Genomic DNA, 23,438 nt, shown 5'->3' with positions numbered 1-23,438 from the left:
TGAATGAGTTGCAACACGCAGCAGTATAGCAACCAAGTCAGTCAACCATTGCCTTGTGTCACGAATAAATTGCTGGTCTTTCACTCCACGTCGTTGAAAAGCAAAGAGTACACTAATGCATATAAACAACTTTTCCACATGAGGCTGCAAGTGAGGTCCATGTTCCTTCCTCCTGCTAGTACAGATTTTGGCATTTTTAGGAATTTGTATAAAATCTGGACACTCGCTCAAAATCTTTTGCATGTAGTTTTCAACCTGCAGCTTGGACATCTCTGCTTCATAAGCATGGAGAGCATAGGCATCTGAAAGGAGCTCTCTCATGTGCTTCAGCTGCTTATACACGTGAATACATATTTCCTCTTTGAAACAGGCCACATCATACTCATGCTTAACTGTTAACAGACGGCCATCCTCACATTCCCCTTCTTCTCTTGTTGTCCTTTTTTCAAATATCCAAATGTTCTCTCTTTGTTTCTTATATTCCTCTTGGATACTTTGAAGTTCTTTCTGGCTACCAATGAGACTAGTTCTAGCTCGTAAATACCCAAGAACAAGTTCATAAAACTCTAGCCATGGAGTATTCCTCTCTTTTTCTATGAAATATGCTACGTATTTATCATTTTCTTCTAGTTCATTATTTTGATAGAGAGCATTTATCTGAATGTCAGTCATGGGTTGTACAACAGATTCTTTTGGCAACATTATTTTTGTTTTAATTGCTGGTTTTACAATAACACTGTCATCAATTTGAGCACTAGCACTTGTATCAGATTCCCTGGTTATTTCCAATATATTCTCTGCATCATGAAACACAGGGGCACTAGCTTCACTGGTATCACCATATTGTCCATTCATGATAACAGTTTTCTCACTTGTACCATACTGCTCTTGTTCACAACCAATTTGATTATTTGGAGGGATGCCTGATTCATATAACTCACCCTGCAGCCTGTTCATAGGATCATTAATTACAAGATCTTTCAACTGCTGCTGCACTTTAAAGTATGGTTCTATGTCAAACAGTTGCTGCTGTAGATTAGCAAATTCTGGAGCTGAAGACTCTGTGATTGTTCCTAGTTCCTCCTGGCAAGGTGTAGAACTCTCAACAATATCTATTTTGGAGGTTTCATTATTGCATGTATGAGGAGGTGTATAAGTTTCTTCACTTTCTACTAACTGTTCACTGATCTCCACAGAGATTTGGTACTTGCATTCAGGTTCCTCCTCTGGCTGCACCCCTCCATCATCAATGGTTACACCGTCATCTTGCATTTCCATCTGTGGTAGAGGAGACTCTCCATACTCTGTCAGCAGCTCCAGCATGGAGGGGTCCTCCTTGCCATCCTCCTCTTGTGTTCTTGTTTCTACACATTTTTCTTGCACCACTTTCTGAAAGAAGAGTTAGATTCTAATGAAAACTATTAGCATATGGAAAACCTGAGGTGTGATTGTAAGACACAGATGGCTAAACTGTTCTCAAAATACAGAAGTCCAAAAACAATGATAAATTACAGAAAATTAACTTTACGATTGAAAGCGCAATCTGATAATAAAATACTGTACTGTGCTCTACATTATCATCCCAGTTTGATGACTTTATCACTTATCCTTTGTAATGATTGTTTATCAAACCACAACTTACAGCTCAGAGAAATACAACGCATAACAGTAAGTAGATGCCCACGTGGTAACCCACACGTGTCGACACACCCTACAGCGAGAATAAGACGTGACCCAGGAGAGGGCACGGCCACTAGGTACCTAAGTTAACCCAGCGACATGACCGTGTTACTCAAGAAACTACATCTGGACAAGCTGTCCAGACCTGACCCAAGAGAGGTCAGTCTCATTGACCCAGAGTTCTCACCGCCACGCGATTAGCTTAGCCCGGCGACATGACCGTGTTACTCAAGAAACTACACCTGGACAAACTGTCCAGACCTGACCCAAGAGAGGTCAGTCTCATTGACCCAGAATTCTCACCGCCAAGCGATTAGCTTGACCCAGAGACATGACCGTGTTACTCAAGAAGCTACCCTCCAGCGAGTTCACCTGTCCAGACACACCCAGATTTGTGTCGAAATCTTCTGGCTCACGCCAATATAGAGGCCCTGCAGCTCCCTCTCAGGGACAGTAGCATTTGGATCATCTTTGTAATAGGGAGGGAGCCGACAGGAGACATAGTCCAGCACATTGCTGGGGCTCCCTCAGGTCACACGTGAGTCTTTTTCAGAGCGATCCACGGGCGAGTTACTTACGGTGGGAAGTGTAACCAGTTCATGTTTGTGTCCGAGAGTCAGTGTCTATTAACGCCGATATATTGATCTATTAATGTGTCCATGCCATTCAGTTAATTAATAAATACAGCAGTTGTATTGAAAGTGGTGTTTAGAAGATTTCCCCTACGAATATAATACACTGTACAGCTAAATAACTAACCGGCCACGCTACCAAACTTCCTCACTTTATCCTACGAGTAATAACTTCTTACTATACTTTCTACACATAACCCCCCCCCCCCTCCTTCATTACACCTTTAATAAGGTTGGGTAAAATTCTGAAGAGTAAAAAGGAACTGAAGAGTGAACGTTCTTTTTCTTTTTTTTTCACTGTAATCAATAACAAGAAGATTCTGGCCAATTTATATGAATGAATTCCATTATGAAAAACAGGCCTTGATAAGTACAGTAGTCTGAATTTAGTATGAAGATAAAGGTTTTCTTACCTTGAGGAACTGAAAAAACAACAAAGGAGGAAGGCATTTTCTCTCTTAAGAGGAGGAGCCGCCTCTGTCTGCCATGTTTACTTTTATTCTATTATTCATAAAATGAAGAAAACTGATCTACCCAACATAATCTAACTTAAAATACTGTATTAGTCATTTATTATTTCATTCTTCAAAAAATTATAATAACTTCCGGCTATTACTGTATACCATAAACATCAGCTTTCAAGCCTAAATCTTATACTGTACAGTACAGTGACCCCTCGTTTAACGAACGCCTCGATTAACGAAATTTCGGTTAACGAACTGCCTTCCATAAGGATCTTCAATTCGGTTAACGAACAAAAATTCGGTTAACGAATTTCTTACGAACCGACCTCAACATGTTTTCGCTTGCACTGGCCGGGCAACCAGCTTTAGTATCAGTCCACCAATACATTAATCGGTTCTAGGGCTTAAATTCCTAACTATTTTAGTAAATATCAAGAAGTTTATACTATTCAATAATTTTAAAAGTTTAATATTCAATTTTTTAGTCATTTTAACAATTACTGAACATAATTGAAGGTAAAGTGACTAGTTTAAAGCGCAGCATCCAGCCTCTTAACACAGCAAACAGGCGTTAGTCTCTCTGTTTTCACTGGAGGTAACATCTTGCTTGAGACTCTCTTCAACTAAACGCTTTTTTCTGTGTTTCCAAGCAAATTATTGGTCATTTTGAAATATATTTTACATATTGACAATATATAATGCAGTACAGTGTTGATTTAAAGAAAATAATCTTGAAATACACCAAGAGAACTAAAATTTTATGGGTGAAATGGTGCCATGGGGTGACTTCTCTTCCACCCCAATGCCTTCTCTTCTTCCTTCTCCTCCATCCCCATTGTAATTCCCATCATCATCATCATCATCCAGGAGCCTTCTACATACACACCTCAAAGTAAGTGAACTTTTCTACCATTTTTGTTGAATTTAGGAAATTTTCGGTGAGCTGGAACCAATTACCCAAAAACCCATTGAAACAATGGTTTCGGTTAACGAACTTTTCGGTTAACGAACGACCTTCTGGAACGGATTGAGTTCGTTAACGAATCACTAACTTGTATCAAGTTACAGCCTAATTCGAATGCCAGTATTTGCTGAATAATTACTCGGTAGGTGAGTATAATAACCATAATAGGTTCTTTTATTTATGTTTTTATTTCCACATTTTCTCTCTACTTTGAAGCCCTGTTCACCTTTGGTGGGGTCAAGAATGACAGTGTAGGAAGGGTCATAACTCATTAATTATGCATTTCCCCAAACTTCCATTATCACCACTGTATTTGGTATGAAAATCTGCATTAAAGTTTTTCTTTTTCGTGTATAAATTGTTTGCTGGTGTTTACAGAATTGCCAAGATTCTTTTTGTAATTACCACAATCAATCAATCCTCTGTGTAAAAAGAACCAATCCTATAGTCTCGACATGGCATGCAGGCCAGTTTGTCTTTGCAGTCTCTACTGCTGATTTTGGTCATAAAAAGTGATATTATGCAAAGCACATTCCAGGACCACTCTCGACAAATTACCCAGGCTGCATTTACCATTTGATTCCCAGACTTACATAATATCTTAATAAAGAAAAAAGTCATTTCTGAGAACAGCACGACCACCAGAAGGAGTTGTCCGATTTCATTAATTTTTTCCACAGATGTTCTATCATTATACTGCAGTAGGTAAGTATTTTAAAAGAAGTAACAACTTTTTATTTTGATTATAAGTATGTACTAATTTTTTTGTTTTTCTCTATCTATGATCATAAATTACCTGTAGTGAGCAAGGCATGAAGGATAAGGGAACTGTGGGGTAAAACACGGTCAGAAACTGATCATATGACAATAAAATGATGCTTCTATGTGCTTTGTAAGTAAAGAAATTAATTATTTACCGTAAATACTCCTCCAAAAAATTTGCCAGGTCACCACGTGTCGTCTGTTTGCTTACAACTGACTCGCTTAGTCTGAGTGTATAGTACAGTACTCTCATGCATGCCCCCCCCCTAAGAAAAATTACTCCATGACACTTCCACAAAGTTGCTTTCATTGGCACCAAATATCAAAATAAGTATTTTTTGTTAAATATGGTAGAGTGTGCGGAGGGAAGAGGGCGGAGCTAGGAAGTTAGGTAAGATTTGGTAGGTTGCTATGGTTGGTTAAGTCAGACTCTATTAGGTTCTGCGCATTGTCACATCATTTTTATTTCTTCTATGGTATTTTTTGTGCAAATTGATATTAACGGAGAAAAAATTTTGATCAATTAAAATCACCGTTTAAGTTATATTGGAAAATTCATGTACTGCATCCTGAAATATAAGAGTTGTTAAGTTAGGTTCTTCATACACTTTTGGTTTAACAAATAACTACCTAAATAAATGTTGTTTGCCTGTGTTTTGGAACTAAAACAAGAGGGCACAGGTAACTACAATACTTTTCCTCGGCCCATCGCCAACTCGGATCATCACATACCAACTCGGCCCATCTCGGATAACCAACTCGTAACCAGGGCTGCCGATCATCCGACTGTCTTAGATATCAATAAGTCGACTGCAGAACTTCCACTCTGCAACCCTTTGATCATCCGATGTCTTGTCCTTTGATAGTCATGTCAAAGTCAGGTTAGTCGGCGACTTTGTGACTTGACAAGCATTGGATGTCGTTGTCAGGTCTCTAGGCGAAGTGAGGTCGCTCTCTGTGGGTACATTGTGTTAGGTCACCTCACGTGAGGTCATGTAATACATCATCAAACGAGATGCCCCTTCTCTCAACGGCCATGCTGTTGTATCATCACAAATCATCAAAGAATCAACTCTGCATCTGTGTTCTTCTGGCTAAATAAATTATGTCAATATCAATACCAGTAAGTGCCAAAAACGAGTTTACAAGAGCCTCCAGACAAGGCTGAAGACCCTCTGCTAGGACTGCCAAGCTGGTTGCAAGTCAGTCCAATGTGACATTTTTAATTTTGTAATTCATCTATGTACGAGTTTTCACTAACATATGGTAGAATGTTTTAGTTATAGGAAAAGTTATAAATATTTTATGTTATGATGTTGATATAAACATACGGTAGAATGTTTTAGTTAAGGGATGGTTATCCGAGATGGTCCGAGTTGGTAATTGATGGGACGAGTTGGAAGTGTACTGTCCATGAAGCAATCTAAATTTTGGTAATCATTCATAAACCTAAAAGAACCTAACCTAATGACAACTGTATTTCAGGATACATGAATTTTCAAACCTAACTTAATACCAATTTTAAGTGAGCCAAAAACTGCTTATGTCTCCACTAATAAGAATGTGCAAAAAAAAATACCATAGAGGAAAATCGACTTGGAATAAAATTCTTCAGTATTAGAACCTATTGTCATCCTTAAATCAAGGCCATGTGCTAAAATGAACATTAGCCAAATACTAGTCTACAGTGAATATATCAGTAACTTTCTTATCTCTCACTACTGTGCCACAGGTTCATTCCCTGGGTCAAATGTGAGAAGTGTGTTATGCACTGTGACCCTCCCAAACAGGTATTATTTTAGTTTTGGTCATCCGGGGAATCTTAGAAATTTAACCCCCACCAGAAAGGGGGAGGTCTGGGGAAGTGAAGCGCCCCCCCCCCCAAAAAAAAAAATTAGGTAGGATATCGATCTTGGGTTTTGTGACTTGGTTGGGTTACATTAAGTTAGGTTAGCTTGGATATCTAAATACAGGGATGACCGAAACTCAAATTTTACCACCATATATCACATATTTATCTGGGTACTCCAGTTTCCTCCTGTAGTGACACTGGACAATGAAGAAGTTAACAAAGAACAGCCTTACTACCCCAATGAGTAGTAAGCTGACAATGTTAATGACAAAAAATTAATAAAAATAAATACTTTAATAAAACACTCTAAATTTCATGCAGTGTCGCTATCCTAGGCCTCTTCATAAAGCTTTGCTGTCGAAAATTTTTATATGGTTATACAGCTGACTCAGAATTTGTTGGCAGGTGCGTCATTGAGATCAGGTGATGGCGTTGTTACTGGTTGGCACGTCACAGTCATTAACATCACTTAACATTAGTACATACGGCTAAAATCACAATCATTACCTTTACATTGCCTAATTATTTTCATATTAATATTGTATTGGGCAAAATCAATATCAAATAATTGTATTACTATTAAAATTACCTTGGAGCGACTAGACCTCTTCCTCACAGCTTCAGCCATTCAGCTGGTGTAAACAAACAACTTGAAACAAGGGTCTTCCTCCACCACTATCGTACCAGCGTCAGCAAGTTGTTGTGCTTTGTGTATATTGTTGTACTTTTTTTTCAACCTTAATACCTCAAGAAATATATCCCTTAAAACCTATTATTTTATAGTGGACACTGTTGTAGTTTGTGAAAATGTGTTAAAAAATGGATATCCACCCGGGCGGGGAGTGATTTACTGTGATGGCGTTAAACCTCGAGTCGCGGCATTGAGGAAGTGATGAAGGATTGTGCCGTGGTCTCGATGAATGTGGCAGAACAGGTAGGGTGCAAAGTAGTGCTTGTAGTGGTAATCCCTGTTGCCAGCCCTCACAACCCAGGACTTTATATCCTTCCACAGCCATTCTACAGTGTTAGTGTGCACTGTAGTAACAGGGTCAACAAAGTTTTTGCTGTGGTTTATAGTTTGGTGGTTAGAACCCAAGGACCCCAAGTTCGAGTATGCTTTCCAGCAATCACTGTAGATAGTGGTGCCTTGAAATTTCTGGCAAGGAGGAACTAGGGTGTTGGCATCTCTTTTCAACTGGCACAACAAACATGCGTCCCATCCACGCTCGGTGCCGCCAAAAACCCAGACACCCTTCACTAAGTGGCCACGTTAGAATTTCCTCATTCAAAACTTTCGTAAATTTCTACTATTTTATTTGGGCCGCCAATAGGTTCCAGGTTTTCTATCCAGTGCATACACACCTCACTGCAAAAATGTTTCCAGTCAACAACAGACTTGGGGCTGAAACCCAGTTCTATTTCACAATATTTCTGTGTAAAAAACTTTTGTTAAAATTTTTTTAATAAATAAAATGAAAACACTGGGCTGAATCTTGACATTTTCCTGACGATTGGTAACAGTGTACAGACAAACAACAGGCAGATAGACTTTTACCAGGTCACAGAAACACACTTGTGCACTATAGGCTTCTTTAATAATCACTAATTCTTCACAACACTTCACTGGGTCCATTTTCACAACTGGGCTTCACACTTCAAATATATACAGTCAACACACTACCAGTGTGCAATGCCTTAGTCTTTACACTTTATATCACTCAAGACAATACAACACTTATCACTAGGCTTGTAATTCACACTCTAAACAGAAATGATCGACTCACTTCAAGGCTGCCCACTGCCACTTTTATACCTCATCAGATGCCCCTAGCACCAAACAGACATGTCTGGGAGGTTCTAGAACGTTCTACTCTGATCGAGGCTTACAATAAGAGGTTAAACATAACAAGAATGATGCAATACATCTAAGAAAATTCTTACATAAATAATACATCAATATGTACAAGAAAATCTCCCCAAACTTGCCAAAATAACTGCTGCTTGGGATAGAAAATAATCAAAACACCTAGTTTACAAAAATTACAATACCAAATTATGCCTCGGCATAAAACTACCCCCTCCCTAATCCTTGTGTCGTCCCGACATAACTATTCACTATACTGTACAGTATACATAATAATCCTGCCGCCGACGTACTGGGATGTCTTCAGGGTCCTCCCTTGGGACAACAACCTCAATCACATCCTCAGATTGGTCCCCCTCTCCTGTCACGTCCAATTCTGCTAAGTAGGAACAGTGCTCCTCTTCCTAGTCCATGGTCGGGTTCCCTGGATCCGTACGGCCCTGAGTTCTTCCAGGATCTCCAGCCTGGTCCTCGTTGGTGATCAGTGATTGCTCCTCAGAGTCTTCCTAGGTGTACTGCCCTGGCCCATGAAACTGCCACAGGCGATTGACATGGACTACCTTCGGCTGAGCTTTCCTTCTTCCCCTGATCCAGTAGGTCACTTCTGAAAGGCGTTCCACTACAGTGTATGGTCCTTCCCATGGACTCTGCAACTTCGGTGACTGACCCTTCTTCCGCACAGGGTTATATAGCCAGACCTTATCACCGTCCTTGTAACAGACCTGGCTTGCTTTGACATCATGGTTGCACTTCATCATTTTACCCGAGAACTTCAGAGCCCCTCGAACTTGATGGTGGACCACCATTAACCTTTCTTGGAGGTTTTTGACATAATTGGTGGTTTATTCAGGAAGTTCTTCATCAGGTGGTCTTCCTGTCAGCAGATCCACTGGCAGCTGCAGTTTTGCCGGTGCGTATCCAGTTGACTCGTGGGCAGCCGACTGATAAACCATCAGCAGAGAAGGCGGCTTCTGGTCCCATTCTGTCTGCCCCTCAACACCATACTTGGTCAGTTCTTGTCCCAAGGTTTAATTAAACTTTTCCACCATTCCATCTGACTGTGACTGAAGTAGTCTTCCTTATGCCCAACAGTTTACAGCACTTGCTGAACACAGCTGACTCAAATTTTCTGCCCTGGTCCGAGTGCAACTCGTGGGGCACACCAAATGGGCAGAAAAACTGGTCGACCAGCACCTTCGCAACCGTCATGGCTTCCTGAATTTGGAATAGTATATGCTTCTGGCCACCTAGTGAATTAATCCATGGCCATACAGAAGTACGTATTCCCATCTGCAGTGAGTGGCAGAGGTCCCACAATATCCAGTGCTACCCTCTCCATCGGTGCGCCTGCATGGTACAACTGCAGTGGGGCATGCGTGCATAGCTTTGGTCCCTTCTTGGCGCAGCAGACATCACATGAACGGCACCATTCTTCCGCATCCTTACACAAGCCAACCCTATAAAACCTTTGCCGCAGGCGACTCTGGGTTTTCTTCCCTCCCAGTTTCTCATGAGGCATTGTGCCTGTTGATCTGGTGCAAAGTTGCGACGGTACGACCTGCTCAACCACATGTTGTACAGTATATGACGCAAAATTAAGGCATTATGCTGTAAGTATTGCAAATGTTACTGACCAGATACTACTTGTATGAAACCTTTTGTGGTAGCCTAACAATTATGTACTGTAGTGTATAAACTACCCCATCATTCTACATATGATAAATTTTCATATACCTATATGAGTGGTAAAGATAATGTCTATTTGAACGAGAGATTACAGTAAAAACCTATTTTCTGGAGAGTTTTGTTATTTCATAATGGATGCAGTAGGTATAAGATCATTGCTTTACTCACAGTAATTGCTATTTCATATAATGAAGCTCGAAATATGTGGTTTTATTTATAAATGTTTCATATTAACTTGAAGGTAACATTTGAATAAACCTGTTCAAAACTTTGATATAAAGAATTTAATTTAATTTTGACTGGTAATTCACTTGGATGGGTAGCAGATATACTAAATTGGAGTTCTGTTGCTTCACTGAGGTCGAGACAGTCATTTTGATATTCATGTTGCCATACTTTAATTGAATATGGCATAATTTGTGATAGTCCGACTGGCGCCCACACAGTTCCCGAAGGGTATTCATACAAAAGTGCATTTTTTGAGTATGACCATTGGTCAGAAAGTCTGTCTAAGTTTTTGTAACATCTAATGGTACCCTAAAACAATCAAGAGAAACCGAGTACCCTTGTATATGCCATTTTGCCATATGACCGCCTCAGACAGTGGCCTATAAGAAGCAAAGCAACTAATGAGGTCATATAACAACACTATTAGATATTAATTTTATTTTCTTCTAGTTAGGGTCATGAAACAAGCTGGGGCATAGTGAATACTGTGTATTGTGATATACAGGGTGTTTTGGAAATATATTTCATAATTCAGGGGGTATATTCCTGAGACATACATAAATTTAAATGACTCAATGACCATAGTGTCAATACCCCATAGGTTTGGGGTTATACCACAAAATTGGATCGAGGAGGACTGAAACAAGTCTATGGACAGGTGAAACATACAGGTACACACATTTTCTTGAGGACAATTTGCCAGTGATGGTTGAGGATGTGCCCATCAGGGTACATCAACAGCTTTGGTACAGTCGTGGAAATGTGTTCCTACATCCCCTGTGGTAACTCGTGTCTCCAAACGTCAAAGTTGCAGTACAGTACTGTAGTAGTATTGCAATTTATGAATGATTGGGTATTGGTTGTGTAACAATGGATGTGATTAGTGGACAGGTTTGCTTTAGGTCATATAAGTTGGCCGTTTGGAGGCAATGGTTTACCACGGGGTGTAGAAACACATTTCTGCAACTGTATATGCATTATGGTGCTCCACTTCATTTTGCTCAAGTAACAAAGGAATTCTTAAATGTTGGGTATCCTGGCAGGTGGATAGGGCGTGGCAGCCGTGTTCTATGATCGCCTCAATTTATACAGTACACTATGTATGTATGTATGTATGTATCTTAAAAACAATCCAAAGTAGACAGACAATTCTTCGATAGTAAAGCATTGGCTGGTTATTAATGCCATCTGATATATTGTCCTTTTCAGTGTGATACCATACAAGCAAGTTAATGCTAGGCATTTACATACCTAGGTATAAAGCTAGACGTCACATTCTGGACTACTGTATATCACAAAAGCTGTTTTCTAGAAAAACACAGCTTTTTTCGTACTGTATTTCCATAAAAGAAATACTGTGCAGTAAAACCTCCATAATTTGACTTAAGAGATTTTATAAAATTTGAAGGATACCTCCCGAGGGAAATAAACTTTATTTTTCTTATCTGCTCCAATCAAAATTTAAACATTTATAAGTACAGTACCTCAGTACCAGATTTAGGTGCTTGGTCCATGGTTATCAGACAAAATGGATCAAACACTGGGCAATGATGGAAAAACAAGAGGAAAAAAAGCTTGCACAGTAGAGCATAGATCTACACTCCACGACTGACCAACATGCACTGACTGTGACCGACAAGTGTGATATGTGTAATACTTGTACGTACTTTGTTTACATTGAGATGAACGGTCAGCAGTCACAACCCATGGTAACATGTGCAGTATATATATTCATAAATGTGTCTCATAATTAAAATTTTTACCATATACAGTACAGTACAGTACTGTACTGTACTGTACTGTACTGTACTGTACTGTACTGTACTGTACTGTAATGTACATGCATTATGAAAATTTTAATATGTACAGTACAGGTGCTCCTCTACTTAAGAACGTTCAACTTACAAATTTTCAGAGATACAAACATCATCACTGAGGAGGATTACCTGCCAGAACAGGTGTTTAATGTGGATGAGACTGGATTATTTTGAAGAAAATTCCAGATAGAACAAACATTACCTAAGAGGAGAAGAGTGAGCCAGGATTTAAGGCTGTATTAAAGGGTATAGCTGTACTAAATATCCATAATCTTTTCATTTTTACATTATGTTTGGTATCTACAAGAGTAAAGTTGGACTTACAAACAAGCCTCAGGAACGTAACTTGTTCATAAATAGAGGAGCACCTGTATATCATAATACTGTACAGTATTTTAAAATGTCTCTCATATTTAAAAATTGTATCAAATATTACAAAATTTTTAATGCTGTACTGTATACTGTATATTTTGTAACAGCAAAACATTACGAATTATGATTTATTTTAAATTAGAGGAGTACTAATTATGGGGTTTTAATGTTTTTTTTTTTTTTTTTATTCATTTGCTATTCATTCATTCACTCTTACTATTGTAAAAAATAATTTCAGGATGCTAGTCTACAAGTTTGTGCCAGCACTGCAAAGTTCCCCCAACAGTATATAAGATATTTATTGGTGAGTGTGCAAGGGCTATTGAACAAAGAGGAAAGCCAGTCATCCCAACTGTTCAGGAATTGAACCTGTGACTATCACCGTGAACACTCTAATGAGCTACAGAACTCTCTTGATAATATAATAAATTAATACAAATACTGTATAATCAGATTAAAAGATAATCAATTTAATTATACTACTTGTACAGTACAGGATTTTAAAAATAATTAGGATGTACAGTACCAACAATCTTTGTTACTCTGAAGGCTCACTCATTCTTGGGAAGACTTTCTCGCCTTACTTTCTAAAAACAAAACTTAAGCTCATCCATCTTAAATACATTAAAAATTTTAATAAAAAAATTAGATATAAAATTACCGACAACAATAAAGTAAATAGTCTAAAAGCCTTAAAACATTGCTATTGTGAGGATGAAGATGACTGGGGAGACTTATAGTTTCTGATCAAGATGGAACCAAAGGAACCAAAGTTCTGCAAACGTGACAACAGCTCGGCATTCTCTTGCTGAAGTTTTGTCAATTGTTCAGTTGATAGAGTCATTGCTTCTCCACTTGAGTAACTTTCATTATAAACCACTGACACTTGCAAACCTGGTAAGGTGAAAAAAGAGAGAAAAGAAAAAAGTTTCAAGACTTGTTTATCAAATGTACCGTATCTATCAAATTACAACCCAGTTTTGAAATCAATGAAAAAGAGAAATTTGCTTATTACGTATAGTATTAGATTTCAAGTGACAAATTAGTAACAGTTGGACCTCTAATTTTGCATGTACTGTATCATTTAGGATCAATGCAATCACTAAAATTTAGTAGCAGTATAACAAAAGCTATGCAGTCTGGATACCAGAACATTTTATAATTGTAGGTTTCAAAATGGTACTTGCATCATACTATACAGTACAGTACTGTATTTCCTTTTAAAGCACAGTACTGCTCAATATATAATTTACACAAATGTTAAAAAAATATATACTAACTTCTTTGTTTTTCATCACATCAAATTTTCCTTCGGAAAGAATGAGTCACAATCCCCTTTTGCCATGTCAATTTTAATGAACATAAATGAAAAAACAAGTAAATAATGAAACATAAAAGCACTGAAATCTTATAAAGTTTGGAAAATGGGTTTTTATAACATTCAAGACACCTAAGCTTATTTTCTATTGTGAAAAAAGGATGTCTAATATCCATTATGATAAAGCATAAGTATCATTTTTTAACAGTGAGTGACATACACTTGGGATATGGATGGCATTGGCAAGTAGATGGTAAATATATACTACTGTAGTTACTATTAACTTTTTACAGTTTGTTTTACATTTTAGTTAAACAATATCAGAATGGACCTACTATCAGCAGGTGTGATGACTGTTTGGTTCCCCTGCAACACTTGTAGCTGTGATTCTTCTAAGATTCCCTGCTCCTCTAAGTTGCTGTGATCCTCCATAGGTAACAGCCCTTCACTGCTCTCATCCAAATCTATCTCACCATCAGACCTCAAAAGCTGACTGTCTGAATTTTGTAAAAATGGCTGGAAAATATTAAGAGATAATTCTTTATCAGTTTTCAGAGTAAAAACATAGTTCTGATGCCATCAATTGTTAAGTTCCATACACAAAACACAGAACCACACTTACTTAGTACTTTGTTCTTCAACAATGCAGTAGAAAATTTCCTGTACAATCCATACACAAAGCTAGTTTGAGTCAGGACCTGTAGATTAGCTTAATAAAAAATGTATTATCCATAAAGATGCCTCTCTGAATGGGACTTGAAATCCAAGGCCAGTTCTATAATTGTTCACTAATAGTATTTATTCACTGTTTTAAGATTGATGAAAGCATCTACAGTATTATAGAATATTAAATGCAATAAAAGAAACATTTTATACTCAACATAAGAAGATCCTACTCCTAAGCTGCTGTTGAAGAATAGACTTGAGGTGCATCTGGACTATCATATAATACACAGAACAATGCAGAATGAGAAAGAAATTGGCTGGAAAATAAATTATTATGACTACAAATAAGTGATACTTATATAACTAACCCTGTTAGAATAAGCAGTCTTGTTTATCAGAGCTGTAGTCCTGGTCCTGCCACAAGTTATGTGGTGTAGACACCCTCCTGAAGCTACCTCTCCAGCCTCCAGTGAAATGTTTACAGGGCTGGCACCACTGAATACTTCTCCTTCAGACACAGTATGACATGTGACATCAGTCACCTACAAGTGGAAGGGGTAAAGGAAAATTCAACATCATCATGATGATATATGTGCTAGTGTGGCTTATGAATAAATAATATACCTGTACTATTTACTGTATTGTACAGTAATATAAATACAGTATATACAGTATATATCAGAAAAAATAAGATAGTAGGGGTATACAACATTCTGTGTGGGGAATGGAGTACATCTGAGAGTAACAGGTGGTTTGGCAACACACCTTGACTTGTCGGACTGCTCTATACCTCACTGCGGATATTTAAATCTCACAAGTGTTCCAACACCAAAAAATGAAAGTTTAGAAAACAATATTTAGTTCATACTTATACAATGGAGGGTTTGTATGTAACGAAATGAAGTGAAAAAACAACAACCTATGTCTGGGTGCATAGCTTAGGAGAGAGGGTGACAGGTAGAGGAGGAGGGAGGAAGTGTTGGTTGGACTAAGAGGAAAACTCGCCTCCTGCACCTGTCAGCCTGCAATCCCTTTATAACAACAGTATGCAATTTCACCATAATTCCCATATTATTTGGGTTCATTTGGTGCCAGGTTAAAAAAACATTATGGGATCGTAAAATAAGCCGTTTTTTTTCTAAAAAACAGTTTTTGAGATACAGTTCCGAATGCAACGTCTAGCTTTGGCAACCACTTCCACCTGGGGCAAAAGTGTTGGTTACTACGAGTAGAAACAGGCTGCTGTCGACTCCCACGCAGCTGATGGATGACATTGAGTGTAAGGATGATCCAAACAGGCCTTCGGTAACATTGGTAAGATCTAAGTCTTCTTTGTTTTTGACCACATCTGAGTCTGTGGATTCCTTATTCAAGGTATTTTATGAAAATGTTTCTAAACTTCCTGATCTATCAGCACTTACAAAGAGACAGGAAGGCCAAGCAACTGTGGGTCATCATTCATTGTTTTTAGAAGGTGATACTACAATTTCTTGGCCTGATATTTGCCCCAAAATGATCTCTGAAATAGATGAAGTCTGGGCTAATATATTGAAAGACTTAACATTCATTCCCGCAGATAGGAATGCTCACAAGTTTAGTTTTCTGAAGTTCCAATTTAATGACAAAAAGAGTTCCTTACATAAACTTTCCCAGTATTTGTCGTCTCCAAAATATGCTGATTTAAGTTATGAAATAAATTTGAAACCAGTTGCTTCTGCACTGTTGCTTGAAGAGTTCTAATTTAGGAAGTTGGCAGCGGATATTTGGTCTGCAATTATGATGTTTCAGTTATTGACTAAGTTTGTTCTGGACTTTGAGGACAGTTCAGAAGTAGACAGATTTTTGCATCTGCTATACAAGGGATTCCATATTCCCTGTACAACTCATTTTTGGAAATGTTGTTGAAAGCCCTAAAACTAAAAGCCCAGCTAAGGAAGCAAGCCACTAATAATGCTTCAAGTGGTAGTGCTTATTTATTGCTACATTCTTCCCCTCTTTCTCCTGCCTTGCATTAGTTAAGTATAGATCAGCTGTTGAGCAAGCTATTAATATTACTGTTCCCAGGAGTCCTAAGACCTTTTGGAAATATAAAAGAGGAAGTTCTAACAGGGAAACAGGCACAGCTGCTAGGTTCAGTTATCAACCTAGAGGAAACTTTAGAGGAGGAAACAATTCAAGACATAGTAAGGGTGGCCGTAAGTGGAAGGAGACGTGTGTGCATGAATCGTGGGTATACAAAGAACATAGATTCCCTGTATATACCCTTCCGATTAAATATTCTTGATTACTGTAAAAACATATACAGGTATCATCATTTAGATATATTTGGGAGATTCAAGTGGTGTTCTTTGGTCTTTTATTCTTAATTTGACAAAACATTCTCTTAAATAAGCTTCTTATTATCAAATCCAAGATCCTAGTATTTAGCCCTCACTCCCCTCTTAAATGTGGCTATTTTTAAGTAACCCTCTAAAACCATTCTTTTGTTATATGAAACAAATCAAGATTCCATTAAACATACGGTACTACAATTTCTTAAGCAATAAAAATAAAATGTACAAACCTCCACTGATGATGATATAGTAACATCAGATGATGATTGACATATGACTGATGGAGTTTCTACAGAAATAAGGTTCCTGCAGTCTTCAGGCACCATTTGGGTTTCCACATCTACTATATCTCCACGTTTCCTGTCTGGTATATACACCTGAGTGCTCTGGTCTAGCAGCCTTGGAGATGTTGTGTCCGGTGAGTCTGGAGAAGCAGGTGTTACCAGTATGTCTGAGAAAACACAGTAAGGCATTGGTCTTGGTTCAGGTTGGACTGGAAATAATGATGAAGGTGAGGGAGTCCTGGGAGCATTTATCACTTCTAACTGGACTTGCTGTGGTGGTGGAGACTGTGAAGGAGTATCACGTTGTTTTATTATTTTTCCAGAATGGAGAGGTGATTCTGTTGGCGTGCATTCTGGAGTGTCATTCGTTTTCATTTTACTTGGAGAGGATCCAGGAGTTGCAGTTGGAGTCTGTGGTTGCTTAATGTCTAACACTGGTATTCTGGCTGGTGGTGAAGACTGTGGGGTAGTAACAACTTTCTTACTATCATCATCATCATCATCATCTTCAACGGATATTTGAGGTGTGAATAGTGTTGAAGTTTCCATTCCTCTTGGTGGTGGGGATGGAGATGGAGTTTTTATCTGTGGATAAATAGTTGCTGTTTAAGTGTTTACATTAAATACTTAATTAGTTGATAAGTGTACAGTATTACTAATTTTAATTCCAAGCTAATACAGTTGATTCCCAATAGTTACTGATACAAATACTGTATTACACACAGTATTTAATGATTCCCAATATCCTAACTGATATCAGTGTATTTAAAATTATGAATATTGTTCATAGTGGAGAGATGGTAGTCTGGTAGTGAAGGAAACGCGGTTAAGAGATGGAGCTTTTATTCCTGACATTTTATCTTGTAACAAAACATCGGGGATAAAACTCCAAAACTCCTTCACTACCACACTACTAGTATTTGAAATTAATTATTCTTAAATTTTGAAGAGCATCCCATGTGAGACATGTCTCTGACAGACAATGAAATGAAACCCAAACATCCCAACAGTTTCTACTATTATATAAGATTCTTGACCAATAGACTGCCTCAATACAAACCTGTTTTAAAATAGATGGTTCAAGTAAAGGTTCTTCAATGGAATATGAGGGAGATGCTACCCATGAGGAGCTGCTTGATGTGTCCTTACTCATACTATGAGAAGATGATGGTGAGGTTCCAACTGAGATTTTTGTTAGTGCTTCTGGTTCATCATCTCTAACCTGTAAATTATAAAGGTTTTGAATATTAGTTCAGTCTCTAAGTTAACTCAAAACTTCTAATCCTTTTGCACAAGCAATTAGTATAAAATATAGCACTGTACATGTATGGTGAAATTTACAGGATCCTTTCTCTTATTTTGAGGTTAATTTAGTCGTACCAATGCTCTGCTATCCAGAACTGACTGACTGATGTTTTTCATGTACTTATGTGGATTACAGTATTTTGTTCATGTTTGGCTTATATTCATCACAGTTGTTATATTTTTATAAGAAACACCTAGTTTGTTTTTGGTTAAGATGCCATACACAATTTAAAACAACATGGACCAATGAACATAGGACCATAGAAAAGTGTAAGGAAGCAGGTGGGTGTAGGGTGGAGAGTGGGAAGTGACATATTCTGTGGAAGTTGTAATAACTTTAGTTACACTTAGTTGGCTGTTGGTTGGCTAAGTGGTGCCTCTACTCACTTTAACACTAATCAACTGTACAGATAATTACTGTACTTTCCATATTCCATTATCATTATGGCTGTTTCTCTAGTAATTCTTCAATAATTACATATATATATACAGTATACAGTACCCTGTATATATATATAAATTTCCACCAACTTCTGACATTTTAACATTAAATTTCCCGTATTCTAGTCACAGCTTCTCACTGAACAATAGATATTAAAGAATATTGTGATAAACCTAACTACTGTATATATAACACCTGTACTGTACAGTACCCAAGTACAGTACTGTATTAATATTCTTTCACTTTAGTTATTTATTTTTTACTTGAAGTTATTTGTATAAGCACAAAGGTGAGTGTTAATAAACAGGTACTGTACTACCTGTAGTGATAAAAAACTATTTCTTGTTATGAAACAGAGTAGTGTAAACCCCTTGATGAATTAGGATACAGTAAGTACAGTATATGTAAAACCGACTAATAAAACAAATCAATAAAAAAAATCGATTCTGTTGGCATAGTGTCAGTAAAAATCCATAAATAAATTTACTATACCTGTAATAATCTAACTTGTATCTGTGGAATTATCAATATAATACAGGTGTATTCTAAATCCATACCTGTGAGATTACGACATTCAGTCTCTCCCGCACTAAACCTCCCAAGATCGCTCGGGCTGCTCTCATCACATTCTGAAGAGACAATAAAACTAAAATAATATACACTTATGAAAATAGGTTCTTGTTTAATCCTATAGATAAGCAGTTCAGAAACTCATTGCAGCAGTTCAAAATCCCAGGGTGTGCTGTAAAGTGTTTTGTTTGTGACTATACAGGACTTGTAGCAAGTCTTCAAAAGAACAAATATACATCAAAATTTTTGAAGGGATGATGCATTAAAGCATTGTACCTTATAATGTATATACAGTATTTTTGAAAACCCATAAAAACATCGCCATCCTTAATCTATATCAATACTTAGTTGTTTAAATAGCCTGGGTATTGCCGAGAAAGTAGGGCGACAACTCTGGTCTGTTGTTGAATTCACAAGGTGCACTGGAAGACCTTTACCCACCTGAGTTTCATCCTTGTCCCACTCTTTGTCCTGTTGGTCTTCTTGGGCATTAACTGCATGAGACTCAGCCTGGGTATCCAAGATGCCAACAGCTTGGGTCTGCTCCCCCTGCACCAATTCCCTTAGTCGTTCTTCAAGCCTGCAAAAATCTCTTGTTCCATAATGCACATCCCTATTTTTAAATTAAAGCAAACTTCAACACCCCGTATAGTTTTATAAATGAATCTAATACAGGAACTGTACTATAACAGAAGTGTCGGATACGTATGGTCTTCATTACAGGTATGCCCAATACAATATACAGGTACTGGACAAATCTTAACTACAAATTTGAAACTGGATGATAAAAAAGAGTACAGTACATAAAATGTTCAAATATTTACAAGGAATACTCTGTATACTGTACATGTATACATACAACAGAATCAGATATAGATAAAATATTTTCCCAGGTTAGTTTACTTATAATCAATAAATGTTCAAACAGAATCAAATAAACTTTTCCTTTTAATTATCTTTGGACTAAATTGAAAGAAGAAGCTAAGTTCTGAAGAGTTGAATTCGATTTTTCTAGCCAGTGCTCTGTAAGATTTAATATATTTAATAAGTTTCACAAGTTGTAACATTTTTGAACAGTTAACAGTAATAATAAAAAAGAAATATAACATAAATGATTGACAAGCCCAAAAGACAGGTATGATTGTTTGTGAGTAAAAGAGAACTGTTAGGCTGAAAGCTTGTCATCTAGAAATGCATGGTGTCAATTGGTATAGTAGTCACTGAATGAAAAGTGATGAAAACTGTCCACAAAATGATGCATTGGGAAAGTTTAGAGGATTAAATGGTCAAGACTAGTGTCAGATAGTATACCACTAGTTACAGGGGGTGCATATAGTCAACAGTAGATGGCATGGAGGTGGCAGGATAAAGTAATGTCATGGGAAGTAAGGGGCAAGAGCTTGACTCCCTTTGCTGCTTCATTGGTGTGTAGGTGACCATTCCACAGGTTAGTAAATGGCATTTCTAGTGATAGGTTATTTTTATCATTGTGAGTTTATGACAAATCCTAGTGTTAACTTAGTACAGTATCTCTTTTTATTTCATGATATGTATAATAATTTTGTTGAATGGAATTGTTAGGCACTTATAGTTAGCTTTGTTTGGATTGTGGACAGTACAGTATATTGAACTCTACTGAATAGTTATCGGTAAACTATAACTTAACATAACCTACGACTTCACTGAACATAACTAATTGTAATGTAATTTGAAGAGAAACTGAAACATTCTTTAGTACAGTATTAACATAATAAAATTAATGTAATAATTAGAAAATTAGTAGTGTAACTAATTATGACCCTGCACTTGCTGCTGACAGTTTCAAGTGTGGGTCTAGAGTTTGCTCGACTCTCAGACGTCAGACGTAGATGTAACATGGAAGGAAGGCTGGACTGTGGACTTCATCTAGCAGTGGTTCCCAAACCCCAAAAGGGGTTGCAAGATGCATCTTAAGGGGTCGCACAGTGTTCTTGGGGTCGATGGGGGTCCCATACAGCTCATAGTCCAGGTGTCAAGGACAGAAGAACATGCCCCAGGTGCTGTCTCGTTAAGTCAGGACAATAAATTATGGTCAAGGAAATAATGCAGTTACTCTCCCTGTGTCAGTCCAGGGAAGACGAACGCTGATGAAACGTTACGCAACAAAAGATGGCAGCAAATTTCAATGATAGATTCCTCGAGTTGCTTCCCAAGTCTTTGGATTTTGTTCAGTTTCTGTTCAAGACAGCTGTAAAACAGTGTGGCTCTTTTGTCCCCGAAATAGCAGAATTACAGACTGGCAACGGGGCAAGGATGAATTTTGCAATCTACGATGACATATCAATGCTTTGGGTTATTTATCAAATTGACATTCAGCGGTTAAAAATCAAACTAGCAAGAATGTAATACAATTTGGAAGCTCCTATGTCTGTGAGGCACCTTTCCTGTCAATAGTGTCTATAAAAAAATTATTACCATAACCGCATATCAAACTTAAACTTAGAAAATTATGTGCTAAGTTGTTTAATCACATAATTATACCCCCAGTTAACATATTTTTAAAAAAAATAATACACACACGATACATATGAATTATGACAGATGTAACTTGAATTGAAAATTAATTATATGCTGATGCACACATGTCACATACGAAATATGTACTGTATGACATATTTGTAACTAAGAAAATTGTATGATAGATTGCTTAACCATGTCATTATATCCCCAGGTATAGAACATTAAATTATCAGAGAAAGATGTCACATATTAAGCATGACAAAGTTTAAGCCTGTTTCTGCCAGTGTTTACTTTTAGACTTCTCAATTATGTAATATATTTTCCTTATTTGTTTTATAGTTAAAAACGTATATCAATACAGTGACCCCTCGGTTAACGAACTCAATCCGTTCCAGAAGGTCGTTCGTTAACCGAAAAGTTCGTTAACCGAAACCATTGTTTCAATGGGTTTTTGGGTAATTGGTTCCAGCTCACCGAAAATTTCCTAAATTCAACAAAAAGGGTAGAAAAGTTCACTTACTTTGAGGTGTGTATGTAGAAGGCTCCTGGATGATGATGATGATGATGGGAATTACAATGGGGATGGAGGAGAAGGAAGAAGAGAAGGCATTGGGGTGGAAGAGAAGTCACCCCATGGCACCATTTCACCCATAAAATTTTAGTTCTCTTGGTGTATTTCAAGATTATTTTCTTTAAATCAACACTGTACTGCATTATATATTGTCAATATGTAAAATATATTTCAAAATGACCAATAATTTGCTTGGAAACACAGAAAAAAGCGTTTAGTTGAAGAGAGTCTCAAGCAAGATGTTACCTCCAGTGAAAACAGAGAGACTAACGCCTGTTTGCTGTGTTAAGAGGCTGGATGCTGCGCTTTAAACTAGTCACTTTACCTTCAATTATGTTCAATAATTGTTAAAATGACTAAAAAATTGAATATTAAACTTTTAAAATTATTGAATAGTATAAACTTCTTGATATTTACTAAAATAGTTAGGAATTTAAGCCCTAGAACCGATTAATGTATTGGCGGACTGATACTAAAGCTGGTTGCCCGGCCAGTGCAAGCGAAAACATGTTGAGGTCGGTTCGTAAGAAATTCGTTAACCGAATTTTTGTTCGTTAACCGAATTGAAGATCCTTATGGAAGGCAGTTCGTTAACCGAAATTTCGTTAACCGAGGCGTTCGTTAAACGAGGGGTCACTGTATGTCCATATTTACTCTAAGGATACTTATATATACAGCATATGTAATGATTCAGGGTCCCACTGGATAGGAGACAGTACTAGAAGGGGTCGCACTGGAAAATGCTTGGGAACTCCTGGTCTAGTGGGAAGCTGGTAACCTCCCTTACCATGTTGGCACCTGAGAGGAATTTGCCAGAACTGCCTGGTGTTGCCATAGTCCACAGGAGGCCACTGGAGTCAACATAGTATGTGTAAGTGAAGAGTACTAGAATAGTGAAGGGTTTGGGTTATAATGGACTTACCATATTCTTCAGGAAAGCAGGCACAGAACTTTATCCTTGTGTGTTGACTTTTACAAAAGATCACAGGAAAATTCCAACTCTATAATCTTAAAAAGCTCTTCTTATGTAAAGATAAAGATTATTAATGAAATACTGTACTAGCATTTTATCATAGAGAAGGTTTAAGTAAGATGGTTGTAAATATTTACATTTTATTACTGTATACTG

At 37.5% G+C, this 23,438-nt stretch overlaps 2 protein-coding genes across 2 annotated transcripts in view; both read right to left on the bottom strand.

The window, feature by feature from the left end:
• Window positions 1-5: 5 nt before the first annotated feature.
• On the bottom strand, window positions 6-6,992 carry LOC121869341 (ectopic P granules protein 5 homolog; the record flags this gene model as incomplete). The annotated part of the gene is given in 2 exon segments (XM_042370649.1): window positions 6-1,389; window positions 6,944-6,992. Coding segments are annotated over 2 exon segments (1,423 nt in total), but the record flags the coding sequence as incomplete, so codon positions are not given.
• A 5,261-nt stretch (window positions 6,993-12,253) lies between these two features.
• LOC121869340 overlaps window positions 12,254-23,438 on the bottom strand; it is a gene marked incomplete at its 5' end in the record, with an annotated part of 29,401 nt that continues 18,216 nt past the window's right edge. Inside the window, 7 exon segments of the mRNA XM_042370648.1 lie at window positions 12,254-13,215; window positions 13,975-14,155; window positions 14,674-14,847; window positions 16,869-17,507; window positions 17,983-18,144; window positions 19,227-19,298; window positions 19,681-19,819. Of these exon segments, the coding sequence (XP_042226582.1) occupies window positions 13,025-13,215; window positions 13,975-14,155; window positions 14,674-14,847; window positions 16,869-17,507; window positions 17,983-18,144; window positions 19,227-19,298; window positions 19,681-19,819 (1,558 nt within the window).

This window comes from Homarus americanus, unplaced genomic scaffold (assembly GCF_018991925.1).
Source record: "Homarus americanus isolate GMGI-L3 unplaced genomic scaffold, GMGI_Hamer_2.0 scaffold36734, whole genome shotgun sequence".
NCBI classification, from domain to species: Eukaryota; Metazoa; Arthropoda; class Malacostraca; order Decapoda; family Nephropidae; genus Homarus; species Homarus americanus.
The sequence above is the reverse complement of the archived record's forward strand: the minus strand, read 5'-3'. Positions and strand labels throughout refer to the sequence as shown.